Raw genomic sequence first — 15572 nt, 5'->3', positions numbered from 1 at the left:
CTGGTGGTGGTGGTAGGATGTTTTCTCATGTTTGCCTCAGGGAAGACCAAGAGCAGGCCTCGAGGCTCAGCAGTGTAAACTGGCCACAATGACTCCTTCCTGGTTTTGAGAAGATGAGATCACATTGCCTTTTCCTTCCATTGTTTCTTCTCCCTCTCTCACTTTTTTTTAGCATTACATTTTATAACACATAATATGTTATTTCTCCCTCTCCATCTTTCCCACTGAGGAGGCGTGGAAAAAAGACTTTGAAAGCAGGACAGAGGGCACCTGGGTGGCTCACTTGGTTGAGTGTCTACCTTCAGCTCAGGTCATGATCCCAGGATGCTGGGATTGAGCCCCTGTGTCAGTTCGGGTCCCCTGCTCAGCAAGGAATCTGCTCCCTCTCCCTCTGCCCCTCCCCCCTTGTGCTTTCTTTCTTTCTCTCTCAAGTAAGTAAGTAAGTAATAAATAAATAAAAATCTTTTAAAAATAAAGAAAGCAGTACAGAACTAGTCTTTGGGTCTTGAACCTAACTCTCCTCTGTGCCATGTTTAAGAAACTTCAACCTGCCTGTCCTTATATTGCCCTGTTGGAACAGACACAAGGGTAGGCCATTTTCTTCCTTATTGGCAGTAACGAGAAAGAAGATGTCAATCACCACTATCAAAAATCAGAGAATCAAAAAAAAAAAAATTTTTTTTTTCAGATAATCAATCCTTTAATTACTAGCCTGAGGGATTTTCAGCAACTCTATGTAAAGTAACATGTAGGTATTACTTGTCTTCTCCCTTAGAGAACTCCTTTCTTCCCAAATTCGAGTAACATCAGTATTGTTTCTGCCTTTGGAAAACAGCTGATCCTGGGTTTCTGACAACTGCTTTGTCAAGCCCTGCAGCCACCAGCCACATGTGGCTATTAAAATAAAAATAAAGGGATCCCTGGGTGGCTGAGTGGTTTAGCTCCTGCCTTTGGCCCAGGGCGTGATCTCGGAGTCCTGGGATCAAGTCCCATGTCAGGCTCCCTGTGTGGAGCCGGCTTCTCCCTCTGCCTGTATCTGTGCCTCTCTCTCTCTCTCTCTGTCTCTCATGAATAAATAAATAAAATCTTAAAAATAAAATAAAATAAAAATAAAAAATTCAGTTCCTTACACTAGTCACATTCCAGGCCCTCAATAGCCACATGTGGCTAGTGGTTACTTATTAGTCAGAAAAGATATTTCAATCACAGAAAGTTCTATTGGACAGTGCCATTTTAGAAGGTAACTAGCAGTCAGTAGATGTATTATCATATTCTTACAGTAGAGCCACCAACAGGATAAGAGTTTCTTCTCTCTTGGTGTTTATTGAGAATATCTAATGTCTGACTTCTATCAAAACCCAAAAGATACTATTGCAAGTCCTAGCATTTCTATTTAAATGAAACAATATCACTTTCTAGAAAAATATGACTGATGAGTCCTTAAAGGGTTTCTACAGGGCACTTGTTACATCTTTTTGTTGCTAGGTTATTTTATTTCCATGGCAAGAGATGTTGATGAGAAACAATTGTAGCTTGGGGCTGATACATTCATCCTTTTGCAGATAATTTAATCATCAGTTAACTTTGTGATTGGGCAATCTGAATGACACAACACATGACTGTGCTTATGCCACATTAATCATACTGTCACATAGCAAATAGGGGCCACAGTAACAGTTACAGTTTCTTAACAGTTGATCATAGATTCCCCATCTATACAGTCTCAAACAATGATTGTCTGCAAGGATGTTTGGTCTGAATAAGGAGACCCAACTCAATCTTCATTCTTCTCATTTTTCTGAAGGACAGCATTGCTCTTTTGTCACTTAATAGATGGAATGGAATACTGGATGGCTGGGTTGTAATATCTTTTCCAAACATGCTCCAGTCAGGTGCCTCACTGTCTGCCAGTATCTTAAATTAAAGCGCTCAAACAACTTTTTGTTGTTGTTCTTACAAAAGAGAGGCCCTGCCTGGCATTTAGTGATAAATTTCTCTCTCATCTCTAAATCCCAGAGAATAGTTTCCAAGGATGAAACAATCCCCTTTTCCACTTGGAATTATGCAGTAGAAATACTAGCCTATACACTTCAAAACAAAACCTCCAGACATCAAAAGACCATATCTATGCACACACACTCATGGAACATCAGACAAGGAAAGCACCCTAATCAAATCCACAGCTTCCTCTTCACTCAAACTGCCACAGGAGTCAGAATATTCTGATTTTGCCCACCTCCAAGATTCAATGGCATTTCACTTGCTAAAAAGAAATACTGTCCTCCAGGAGAAATAGAAAAATGTCACTCACTTCACCAGGGTAACTCCAGTTCATCTGAACTCTTGTGTTCAAGGCAGTGGTAGCAGTACAGTTGAGGGTAAGAGTGTGACCTCTAAGTAACTTGACTGGGCTTGGGGTATTTATCTGGACATCTCTGATTGTATTGGCTGTGAGCAGAAGAAATGAGATTTTTTTTAAATCAAGCTTTCATTAAGCAGATAAACCCTTGAGCATTTTGGCTTGCATTCATGCCTTTGGAACATCACTTACTTTGTCGATAGGTAAGATAGTTTGTCTTGTACAAATGGCCGTTGACTGTTGTTTCACAGGTGAGAAGCCCTATTTCTCTGTATGTTGCATTTGCTATTATAAAACCCTTCCTACTGTCCCAGGTTATTCGCTTCCCATCAGGGATCAGGGTATCAAGTGGAAACTGAAAAGGAAAAAAACATGCTTTAAGGAAATCATACTAGCACTGCGGCAATACTGTTTGATGAGAAGCCTGTGAAAACATAATTTTCATCTATAGTGAAAATAAAATAGTACAGGTAAAAACCAGTTTGTCATAATTAGCTTTTTAGTTTTCTTTCCATGTCTCAAGATTTAGATTATTGTGATAAATTATAGCAATTACGATAATTCCTTATCAGCCTCGGTGACAGGCTGCACCCACCCGGGATAGACCTGTCATGTCAGACTTGCAGTGTGAGCCCGTATCACTTGGCCTCCAGGAATCATCCTTGTAACAGACTGGCCTGATACTCAATAGAAAAATCAAGTAGGGTTTTTCCACTGGGGCCGCCAGGTTACCCTTCTGAGCCTCATCATCTGGAGTTTTTAACAAGCCGTAACTTGTCCTCCCATTTTGTATGATTTATGTAGTGATGGCTGTCTTCAGAAGACTAAGTAATTCTAAGTCCTCTGAGATTCATAGCATTCACTTGGCGCTCACTGGAGTTATCATTCTGAGAAGGCTGAGGGCCTCGACTCTGCCTTTGGGAGGGAAATCTAGGGAAACAGTCAAGACAGCTGCAAACAGATGTGGAGGCCAGAGACACTGTGGTGAATGAAGTGCTCCCAAACACAGGGAGTCCAGACAGAAGAAAGGAATCTACGATTTGATTTTCCCTTATGCCTTCTACTGGACACCAAGAACTTTATTTTTAAAGACTATAATATAAACAATCCACCTTGGGATTAGGCTTTATAAAGGGATATTGCTCCTCAGAGTGGTCCAGCCATGTTCCCCTGATGCCAGACTGCCAGCCCAGTTTCAGAGGCATCTCTGATGACCACTATGACTTATCCCCCGCTGGAGAAGGAAAAAAAAAATCAGATTACCTTCCCACAACAGATGATAAAAGAAGCCAAACTGCCCTGAGGAAGCTTCAGATCTTTTCCATCTTCTTTTAAAAAGTGCACCTTGCATCACTTATCTGTTTATCATTTATTTATATTGCTAGGAGCAATCGGGCTGGGATTTGCGACTCTATGGCAGAAATTCCTCTGCGAAACATCACCAGCGCCCCCTCCCAGTGAGCATGTCTGTGTTGGTCTGTGTTACCAGAGGGTCACACAGCTTTGAAAGGAGTTGCACCCTGTTTATGAAGGACTGCAAGCAAGTGAAGGATGCATTTCATGTTCTAGTAAATCATGATTCTATCTGCAAACTTAGGAAGGCTCTATCTCTGGTGGGAGGAAAAAGAAGCCTCCCCTCTAATGTGGTACAAATTACTAAGGGAAAAGCTCAGAAAAATTTAAGTCAGGGATTGAGATCTCTGATGCTTTAAACATAGGGGAACGCAATCCTGTGCTGCATCTAAAAGAAGGGTTTGCTTATGGTCTCTCAGCACAATCGAGAAATACACTAAAGTTTCCTTAAAGGTTGCAGAGGAAGTTTCTCTTCCTCTTATCTACCCTCACTGCCACTACTAGTAGTTCACTGACAAAGAAACCTTGTTCTGAGCTGACGAGAGAGAAATTAGCAGAAGACCATGTAGCTCATCAGCTATGGTGGTGGCCACAAGTGTCACAAAGAGGCAGGCAGGGGAGCAGCCCTGAAAGGAAGGACTGTCTAGGAGGCTGCCTCCAGCTTATCACGGCTTCGCCAACACTGGCATAGAGAAAGGAAAGGGAGGGGACAGCAGGTTAAAAGGAACAAGAAGAGAAGTGGAAGGGAAAGATCTTACAACTTCAGGGCAACTTACATACATAATAGAATAGTTTCCATATATATGTGGCAAACCCAAATCCCTATAAGAACACTATGGTTTTCTCTCCTCTCTCTTTCTCTTTCTCTTTCTCTCGTGTGTGTTATAAATCTTAGGTAGAATAACAGAGAAAATAAGCTCCTCTCAGGTTTTTACATGGGGGAATTTGGGAAAGTTTCTTACAACAGACAAGTGATCTGCACTAGAGCAAAAAGGACGAGGAGCTTGCGTCAAACAGACAAGTCCACAGCCCCATGGTAGATTCCATATTACTCACACACAGTGATTATCATCTCAGACTCAGAGGAGTGGATACCATGCTTGATAATAAATATCACAATATCGAATCACATATTGGATATTAAACTGTTAGATAAATATAATAGATAACCCTTAATGGGGCTCAGCTTGTACAAAGAACTGCTCTAAAGGCTTTTATGTATCACCTCAGTTACTTCCTAACACCATGTGAGGTGGGTGCCACTGTAATCACTCCCATCTCTCCAATGTGGAAACTGAGGTGGAGGAAGTTTCGATAACTTGCCAGTTTGTTCAGCAGGTTAAGTGGTAGGGTGAGAAGAACCCAGGCAATGTGCTCTTTTCTTAACCACTGGTCTTTCTCCTGCCCAAAGTAAACCATTTGCAAAGGTGGTAAGGGCACAGAGGGAGAAATCAAGATACGGATTCCAATGCTCAGCATGGTCTGTGAGGTCCCCCACTCCCTCAGAACCTCAGTTTTTCCTTCCACCAATTGATTTAGACTCCCTTTGGAGTTTCCACCACTGAAATATACTGCTTCTATAAATACCAGCAGTGATACACAGATATGGGAGCTAAAACCTGTCACCAATGGACTATAGTGAGGGCTTAAATCGAATCAGTAATATAGGAAAGTGGAGAAGAAGACAGTAGACACCTCCATCATATTCCAGGACTCAGAGTCAACCAGTGATACTGAAAATCCAACTTGACTACTACCACCACTATGTGAGTACCTACAATGTGATGGGGGTGCTAGGTGCTGCCTTGGGACAGCCTTAACTTTTCCTCTTAAAGCTCAAGCTCTCAGGACTCACCACAGTTTTCCATTTGGGGAGTTCTTGTCCAATTCTTAACCCTAATCTGCTCCCAAACTCTTAGCATCAATGAATTAGCTGGAATGTCACATTTTAGGTTTTATCTTTATTAGATTCTACTCCAAATCTTTTTCTTTCTCACAACTCAAACTCAAGGTGGTAGTTCCATATGCACTTGTCTCACAGTTCTGCCCTTAGCAAAAATTAACCAGTCTCTGACAAGCTATTAATTTGTATAAGCAACAGAATTGGTTTTTCTCACATCTGCAGACATTTGGTTTTGTGGCAATATATGAACATTTGCATGATTTTTGTTCATTATATCCACACAGATTTATGACCACAACATTGTCATGTTATTACATTTAAGTACATGCCTGAGGATGACTTCTAGCACTTATTCTTTATAGTAAAAGGATATCCGAGAAAAGTCCACTGAGCAGCCCAAGTGTCTGTAAGAAAATCATTCCAGGGAGATAAAAGGACTTAAAATGCATTGTGTTCACATGCAGTAAAGATATGCTGAAAGAGGCATTGCTTGGTTTTACCTTTTTTAAAGTAACAGTGATGTTAGGTGACGTGACCCGGCAGGGGATGACGATCTGCCTTCCTTCAGTCATATATATAATTTCGGGTATTTCACTGTGCATCTCTAAGAAAGGTCTACCTGTATCTGAATGAGAAGAAAATGAAAAATACATATATATACATATATATGTATATATATATATATATATAAATGATTGTATCAACAGCATCTAGACACCATAGCTAGGTGAGGGCAATAAGGTCACTGCCACAGGTCCCCCTTAATATAATCCACGAATTCACATTCTTGTCTCTGAATTTGGCCCTCTTTGTTTTTACCCAGAAATGCTTCTGTAATAAACCAAATTCCTTACTCAGGTCTTGACCTTGGGTCAGATTACCCCTGATGCCCAAAGATGCAACTGTGATGGGGGTGGGGAGGGAGGGTGGGTTTAGCTTACTACAGCCCAAAGCCATAAAAGTACATGGAGAAAGAAAGGAGAATATTCTGCATAAACTTCTTACCAGAGCCATGCTAAGTGCCTCAGGAAGCGCCCTCCAGAGCCTTTGTAAGGAGTCAAAGGGCCTTGGGTGCAATGGTCAGCTGACTTCGGAGCAGATAGAGTTAATGCAAAGGTGTCAAATTGGAGAGAAGATTAGCATTTGAATGATAGAAGCTTGACTTCAAGGTTTTCTAGACCTTTTCCAGCAGACTAATAATGAGTTAGAAGCTCTGAGCTGCTCAGGGCAAGGGGAATGGCTGGAGAAGCAGTGTGGAGGACTGCACTGATTTCCTAGGGCTATTAGATTTCTTTAGTATGCTCTATGTATCTACTAATAGCATGATATGTGCCATTGCATGAAAGAGGGCTTGAAAAGGCTTTAAATAATCACCAAGATAACACCCTTAAGAAGAATGGCATCTGGCCAAATCTCAGAAGCCAAAAGGATTCAAACCACCTGTTCAGCTTCTCTGTAGTTCCTCTGGGGACCAGAATGAGCAGCAGATCTTTTAGAAACATTCAGTCTCCCATGCCCTCACCCTCAGGAACCCATTGACATCTTCAGGATCACTGTGTTCCCATCTTCTGCCCTTGACTTCAGCCTTAAATGCCCAGATGGAAAGAAGTCTGACCTTAACTCTCTCCATCTGGACTGGAAAGACCCAGAGTCCCCTACCTGTTTGCTGCACTTTCAGAAGCTCCCTCATTCTGGACACTGAATGGAGAATGGAGACACAGAGCAGTAAGTAGGCAGTGGTTGCCTAGACTAGATGGTAGCTATTAAGTTGTTATGAGTTGAACTGTGTCTCCCCAAAAACAAAATGTGGAAGTCCTCCACCCCTAATACTTCAGAATGTGATCTCATTGAGTCAAATGGAGCCACTGCCTAAGGAATTATCGGTTAAGTAGGGTGGGCCTTACTGCAGCGTGACTGATGCCCTTATAAGAAGATGGCCCCAGAGAGATGGGCATGTGGGGAAAACACATGTGAATGCACAGGGAAAGACTGAGCGATAAGGTGCAAGTGGGGGGGCTGCCAAGGATTGCCAGCAAACAGCACAGGTAGGAATTGGCATGGAGGGAGCCCCTTACAGGTTTTAGAAGTAGCATGGCCCCACTGACGCCTTTTTTTTTTTAATTTTTATTTATTTTTGATAGTCACACAAAGAGAGAGAGAGGCAGAGACACAGGCAGAGAGAGAAACAGGCTCCATGCACCGGGAGCCCGACGTGGGATTCAATCCTGGGTCTCCAGGATTGCGCCCTGGGCCAAAGGCAGGTGCCAAACCGCTGCGCCACCCAGGGATCCCCCCACTGACACCTTGATTTCAATCTCTAGTTTCCAGAATGTGAGACAATAAATTCCTGTAGTTTTAATCCAAAAAAAAGTACCATTAGTGTAGCCTGTTTAAGATGGAATCATTTGACACACACTCAACACTAGAAAGACTCTATTATCACAGCTAAGCTCATACACTCTAGATTTCTAAATAATTCCTCCCATCCTTGCTAGCCTTGCTAGACTAGCCTCTTCCTTATACCCTCTCTCCGCCCCAGCCCACCTTAGGAGCTCTCCCCAAGCTCCCAACAATCTCCAATGACAACACTTCACACACTCTTCCCCTGAATTGGCAGGTTACTTCTCTGGCTACACACTGGCTGATGAACTCCTAGAGGAGAGGAAACAGATTGTTTTCATCTCGATCTGATGTGTATTAAATGAATGAATGAATAAGTGAATGAATGAACTAAGAAAATGAAGGAAGGACTAGCCAAGAACCCTGTCCTTATACAGATAAGACCGAAGTGTAAATACGTGAAATGATGTAAGCAGAGCCAGGCCCAGAGGCCGGTGTCTACTGATCTTCTTCCCCTGTACCACCCTCAGGGCTGGAGTCCTACCCACCCCACCAAGGGCTAGAGCTGGCAACTGCTCTTCAGAGACTTAGGCTGATTTTCACACATGCAGTGGGGAAAGGACTGAGAAGAGGACAATTGCCCAGGGGCAGGGCTGTGTGGGTAGGCTTAGGGATAAGGCGTTACAAGGCTGAGTCAGAGGGAGTCAGCAGACCATGGGGGTTCAGAGCTCACACTTTACAAACTGGGTTGGAATCCTGGCTCTGCCCCTTACTGGTTATGAGACCTCAGGCAAATCATTTTACTCTCTGTGCTTCATTTGCAAAATCTCCTTCAAAGGGCTATTATGAGGGTTACATGAAGGAATACATGTAAAGTGTTTAGAATGGAACCTAGCAGAGAGTTAATACTGCATAGGTGCTAGCTGTTACCTTTCTTATTATAATGCGAGATTTGAACTTATAGAGAGAGGGTATTAGGTATGAGAATCACAAATTATACCCATGATCTTAACTATAAAAGGTATAAATATATATTCAGGTATGGCATTAGAAAAAAAAAAAAAACAAACGAATACACTAAAATGTCTGAGTAGTGGCTTTGTTGTTATTTCTTATGTACCTTTTTATATATTTGTCAGATTTTCTAGAATGGTTATGTGTTATTTTATAACAACAGTTTGAATTGCTGAATTTAAGCCTCAGATGATAAAGCAGCATCCATTTTTACTTGAGGCAAATTACCAATTCTGCATCTGATTTACTTTAGTTTTGCCCAATAGAATGAGACACTAACACTGCACAGTTAATAGTTCTATGCCTATTAGGAGAACTCAGCAGGTATAGCAACATATGCAGAGAGGAAAAGTTAATTATACAGAGACAAAGATTCACTTATCAGCACAAAATTCCTCCCTTAAATAAAGTTGCTGAGCTAGACATTAAGGCAGAAACGATTGGGATTTGATCTTTCCTTTCCTTCCTCCTGTGAGTCTTTATTTTTGTCTTCTTTGTGAGGCCCAAGGTAAACACAAACACCAGGAAATGGTTTAATTCATGTAACAAAACTGTAAATCCTTCACATTTAATTTACTGTCTCCTTAAGCAACTATTTGCAACAAAGGATGCTGGCATAAAAAGTTTGTGCAGGAAATAGTAAACATTAGTGTAGTCATTTCTAGGCTAATGAATGCCAATCCCAAATGAAAACAGAAGAGGTGAACTCAATGTGCCTTTGAATTTCTCCTTTCCCTGTATCATTTTGGATCTCCCCAACACTTGAATTTTACTACAACTATTGCCCTTTTACAAGCCAATACCAATATCAGCACTGGGCCCGCTGCAGTTCTGTTAAGAACTTCAATGAATTATGCCCAGCCCAACACAGTTCAAGATACATCATTTGTATCAAGTCAGCAGTGGCATTAAAATCCATTGGGTTTGCAAATGAGCTTATGACTGGATACACACACACACACACACACACACACACACACGCACACACAAATATGCTCTGGGCTTATTAATAGTATACTTCCTCTACAATTTGTCTCAAGGAAGGGCTAAGAATGAACTTGCCTGACATATTATAATACAAACATTTTTTGTTTTGTAGGACCATAGATACAGAAGAGGTCACGGTTCCATTAATATCACCAGTAAAACCACTTACTACTCCCATAGGACACATTTGTCTTTGTCACAAAATTAAAAATGACTTCTGAACCCAGCCAGCACTGCAGAGTGGTTTCCTGAGACCAAATTGGCTGGTTGTTGAGTGAGGAAGAGGTGCTCCAAAGATTGTCGGTGTACTGGCAGCGCAGACACACTGTCACCAGGGACTCATGCCAACACACAGCTAGGCTGAGGTCACGCCACCCTCCCCTCTCTGAACTCATAATGCTCAAAGCAGTGACAGGAAACTGGCACAGAATATGAGGTTTTCTCATCCAATCGGAGTATTGGGGCTATCCTCCTTCAGGACAAGTGGGCTCAGACGCAGGGAAAGATCAAACAGAGCCCCTTGCTCTGAGTGGTATTACATCTATTTTCTAAATGTGTTTTTTTCCTTTTGAAATCAGTACTCACTCTGGCACATTGAGGCACACAGACACAGAGGTCCCAGCGTGCCATTCTCATTCCACCCTATTGTCCCATCAGCATCACTTGGGGGTTCTTCCACTGCATTCAGAGCAAGTGAATGATCGAAAGAATTGGGGGAAGCTTTTCTGACTTGAAGAGGAGCTTAAGAGTAAACATCTTATTTCCTAACACCTTCCTATTCCTCTGATTTTAACACAATTTTTCCTGATTTCCTTTTCCCTTTAATTTTCATTTCTTACCTCTAAGTCTGGGTCATGAGGACTCCTTGTTATTTTAAGGAGGATGTGATTTAAATTGATGAAGTGAAGAGGATGAACCAATCGCATGGAAGGGTTCTATCTAGATACAAGAGTTTTCACATCACACAGGTCTTCATGTTGGGAACCATACTTAGCATTCAAGTATGTTGGTTAATTGGTAAAGTATTTCATTGAAAGATGAAGGGGAAAGAAAAAGGAAAAGAGGTAATTTCTTCCCTGATTTACAGTGCCCATCAAAGCCTTTGAAAATTCAAAGCAGAGCTTTGGAGCACCCATAAGGAAGCTGAAGTAGCTATACTAATATTAGATAAAATAGACTCTAAAACAAGAAATGTGACTAGAGATTAAGAGGGACATTTTGTAAGAATAGGGTCAATCTGGGGATCCCTGGGTGGCTCAGAGGTTTAGCGCCTGCCTTCGGCCCAGGGCGTGGTCCTGGAAGCCTGGGATCTGGTCCCACATGGGGCTCCCTTTGTGGAGCCTGCTTCTCCCTCTGCCTACGTCTCTGCCTCTCTCTCTCTCTCTCTCTCTGCATCTCTCATGAGTAAATAAATAAAATCTTAAAAAAAAAAAAAAGGAATAGGGTCAATCCATCACAAAGATACAATAATTATAAACATCTGCAACTACCAACAGAGTAGCAATACATGAGGCAAAAATTGACAGGAATGAGGACACACAGAGACCATTCAACAATCATGGATGAAGATTTCAATAGAACAACTAGACAGAAAATCAAAAGGGAAACAGAAGGTTTCAACAACACTAATAACCAGCTAGGCCCAACAGGCAGGCATCTATAAGAGACCTCAGCCATCACAGCTGGATATACATTCCTCTCAAGTGCATGTGGAACATTCTCTAGCATAAACTATATGCCAGGCCAAGAAACAAACATCAAGAAATTTCAAAGGAGGGATCCCTGGGTGGCGCAGCGGTTTGGTGCCTGCCTTTGGCCCAGGGCGCGATCCTGGAGACCCGGGATCGAATCCCACGTCGGGCTCCCAGTGTATGGAGCCTGCTTCTCCCTCTGCCTATGTCTCTGCCTCTCTCTCTCTCTCTTTCTGTGTGTGACTATCATAAATAAATAAAGAATTAAAAAAAAAAAAAAAGAAATTTCAAAGGATAGAAATATTACAAAGTATGTTCTCTGACTACAGTGGAATGAAAACAGAAATCAGTAACAGCAAGGAAGGTGGGAGGCTCACCTATTAAACAACACCCTCCTAACTAGTGAGTGAAGCAAAGAAGAGAATCAAAAGTGAAATGAGAAAACAGATGAATGAAAATGAAGATGTCACATTCTACAACTTATGGGATGGAGCTAAAATTTATAGCTGTGTAGAGGGAAGTTTAAGCTGTATGCCTACTTTGAAAAAGGAGAGAGAGCTCAAATCAATAACCCACTCTTCCACCTTAGAAACCTAGGGAAAGAAGAGCAAACTAAACCTAAAGGAAGCAGAAGGGAGGAAAGAATGAAGATTACAGTAGAAATTGATGAAATAGAGAACAGAAAAACAATAGAGAAAAATCTGTGAATCCAAGAAGAGTTAGTTCTTTGAAAAGATGAACAAATTGGATGGGGTGACTCTGATGGTTAAGTGTCTGCCTTGGGTTCAGGTCATGATTTGGGGGTTTTGGGATTGAGCTGGGCATCAGGCTTCCTTCTCAGTGGGGAGTCTGCTTCTCCCTCTCCTTCTGCCCTGTCCCCCACTCCACTTGTGCTTGCTCACTTGCTCTCTCATGTGCTCTCTCTCAAATAAATAAAATCTTAAAAAAAAAAAAAATAAGATTTTATTTACTTGAAAGAGAGAGAGACAGAGCATGATCAGAGAGGAAACAGAGGGAGAGGGAGAAGCACGCTCCCCATGGGGAGCCTGACGTAGGGGCTCAATCCCAGGATCCTGGGATCACCACCTGAGCCAAAGGCAGAGGCTTAACCAAGTGAGCCACCCAGGTGCCCCAACAAATAAAAATCTTAAAAAAAAAAAAAAAAAAAAAGATGAACAAATTGGAAAACCTTTAAACAGACAAGCCAAGAAAAGAAAAAAAGAGAAGACAAATTAATAAATCAGAGATGAAAGAGCAGACATTACTACCAGTATTTCTAAACAAAAAGCATTATTTAAAAAAAAGCATTATAAAGAAATATTGTAATTGTAGATCAATAAGTTAGACAACATGAAATTGACAGCTTCCTAGAAAGACCTAAACTACCAAAACTAACTCAACAAGAAACAGACAACACAAATAGACCTATAATAAAGAGACCGATTTAGTAACTAAAACACTACCCACAACGTAAAGCCCAGGCCCCGACGGCCAGTGAATTCTATCAAACATTTAAATGACTAATATGAATTATTCAAAAACTGTTCTAAAACAGAAGGGAGGGGATCCCTGGGTGGCTCAGCGGTTTGACGCCTGCCTTCGGCCCAGGGTGTGATCCTGGAGTCCCGGGATCAAGTCCCACATCAGGCTTCCTGCATGGAGCCTGCTTCTCCTCTGTCTGTGTCTCTGCCTCTCTCTCTCTCTCTCTCTGTCTCTCATGAATAAATAAATAAAATCTTTAAAATAAAATAAAATAAAATAAAATAAAATAAAATAAAATAAAATAAAATAAAATAAACAGAAGGGAAACTTCCCAATTCATTCTGAGGGCACTGTTACCCTGATACCAAAACCAAAGACAACACAAGGAAACCACAGATCATTATCTTTGTGAGTGTGGATACAAAAAAGCTCAACAAAACATTAGCAAACTGAATACATATAAAAAATGATACACCATGACCAAGTGGGATTTGTTCCAGGAATGCAAGATTGATTTAACATCCAAAAAGATCAATGTCATTAATATACCATATCAATAGAATACAAATCAAAAGGCACACAGTCATTTCAATAGATACAGTAAAAGCATTTAACAAAATCCAAACCTCTTTCATGATAACGATATTCAACAAACTTGTAATAGAAGGGAACTTCCGGGATCCCTGGGTGGCGCAGCGGTTTGGCACCTGCCTTTGGCCCAGGGCGCGATCCTGGAGACCCAGGATCGAATCCCATGTCGGGCTCCCTGCATGGAGCCTGCTTCTCCCTCTGCCTGTGTCTCTGCCTCTCTCTCTCTCTCTGTGACTATCATTAAAAAAAAAAAAAAAAAAAAAAATTTTTAAATAAAAAAAATAAAAAAAGAAGGGAACTTCCTCAACCTCTTAAGGACATCTACAAAAATAAAAACCCCTTAAGAGGGACCCCTGGGTGGCGCAGCGGTTTGGCGCCTGCCTTTGGCCCAGGGCGCGATCCTGGAGACCCGGGATCGAATCCCACATCGGGCTCCCGATGCATGGAGCCTGCTTCTCCCTCTGCCTGTGTCTCTGCCTCTCTCTCTGTCTGTGAGTATCATAAATAAAAAAAAAACAAAAAAACAAAAAAAACAAACCCTTAAAAGCTAATGTCATATTAATGATGAAATGCTAGATGCTTTCCCTTTAAGATTGAGAACGAGACAAGGTCAGCCACTCTCACTACCCCTATTGGACATTACACTAGAGGCTTAATAGCTATCATGAATAATGCAATAAACATTCTAGCCAGCACAATTAGGCAAAAAAAAGAAATCCAGATTTGAAAAGAAAAGGTAAAATTTTCTCTATTTTCAGATGACACAATCTTGTATACAGAAAATCCTAAGGAATTCACTAAAAAAAATTATTAGAATTAGTAAGTAAATTCAATAAGATTGTGGGACCCAAGAACAACATACAAAAGTGAATTATATCTCTACATACTTGCAATAAACAATTGGAAAATGAAATTAAGAAAACAATTCTACTTATAACAGCTTCAAAAAGAATAAAGTACTTAGGAATATATTTAACGTAAGAAGTATAAAACTTATACTTGAAAACTACAAAAATATGGTGGGAAGAAATTTAAAGACATAAACAAATGAAAAAACATCCCATGTTCATGGATTGAAGACTTGATACTGTTAAGATGGCAGTATCCATCTTAACAGATGGAGTATTACTCCACAAAATAATCTATAGCTTCCCCATGTCAGGCTCCCTGCATAGAGCCTGCTTCTCCCTCTGCCTGTGTCTGTGCTTCTCTCTCTCTCTGTGTCTCTCATGAATAAATAAATTATATCTTTAAAAAAAAAGTAGACATTTATATGTATCTATAACATATATCTAGATGATATTAAATATATTTAAATATATAAGATATAGTAATATATAATATTAGCGATAAAAACTTGAAGTACTCTTATAACTCAATAACAAAGAAAAATAGCCAAATTAAAAACTGGAAAAAGGCTTTGAATAGACCTTTCTCCAAAGAAGATATATAAATGGCCAATAAACGCATGAATAGATGCTCAACATCACGCGTCATCAGGGAAATACAAACAGACACTACGGGATCCCTGGGTGGCGCAGTGGTTTGGCGCCTGCCTTTGGCCCAGGGCGCGATCCTGGAGACCCGGGATCGAATCCCACGTCAGGCTCCCGGTGCATGGAGCCTGCTTCTCCCTCTGCCTGTGTCTCTGCCTCTCTCTCTCTCTCTCTCTCTGTGACTATCATAAATAAATAAAAATTAAAAAAAAACAAACAAACAAACAAACAGACACTACAACTGATACCGCTTCACACTCAACTGGATGGCTATCATAATAGTTTTTTAAAAACCTACAATAACAAGTACTGGCAAGGATTTGGAAAAATTGCAACCCTCATACCCTGTTGATGGG

At 41.0% G+C, this 15572-nt stretch overlaps 1 protein-coding gene across 8 annotated transcripts in view; it reads right to left on the bottom strand.

Annotated features, from left to right (window-relative positions):
* FLT1 (fms related receptor tyrosine kinase 1) overlaps window positions 1-15572 on the bottom strand; it is a 179224-nt gene that overhangs the window by 121810 nt on the left and 41842 nt on the right. For 5 of the 8 annotated variants that reach the window (XR_007406055.1, XM_049101467.1, XM_025462612.3 and 2 more), the window contains exons 4-6: window positions 6116-6240; window positions 2552-2714; window positions 2312-2448 (exon numbers count right to left, since the gene is read on the bottom strand). Coding sequence is in view for 7 of the 8 variants with exons in the window: in XM_049101467.1 (XP_048957424.1) it covers window positions 2312-2448; window positions 2552-2714; window positions 6116-6240 (425 nt within the window). In the remaining variant the exon portion in view is untranslated. Of the gene's footprint in view, window positions 1-2311; window positions 2449-2551; window positions 2715-6115; window positions 6241-6620; window positions 6704-10031; window positions 10369-15572 lie in introns of those variants that run through there. The other 3 variants (XM_025462614.3, XM_049101468.1, XM_025462613.3) reach the window with 3 other exon arrangements.

The sequence above is a fragment of the Canis lupus genome, chromosome 25, assembly GCF_003254725.2.
Source record: "Canis lupus dingo isolate Sandy chromosome 25, ASM325472v2, whole genome shotgun sequence".
In the NCBI taxonomy this organism is placed as follows: domain Eukaryota; kingdom Metazoa; phylum Chordata; class Mammalia; order Carnivora; family Canidae; genus Canis; species Canis lupus.
Note: the sequence above shows the minus strand (reverse complement) of the source record. Positions and strands in the feature narration are given on the sequence as shown.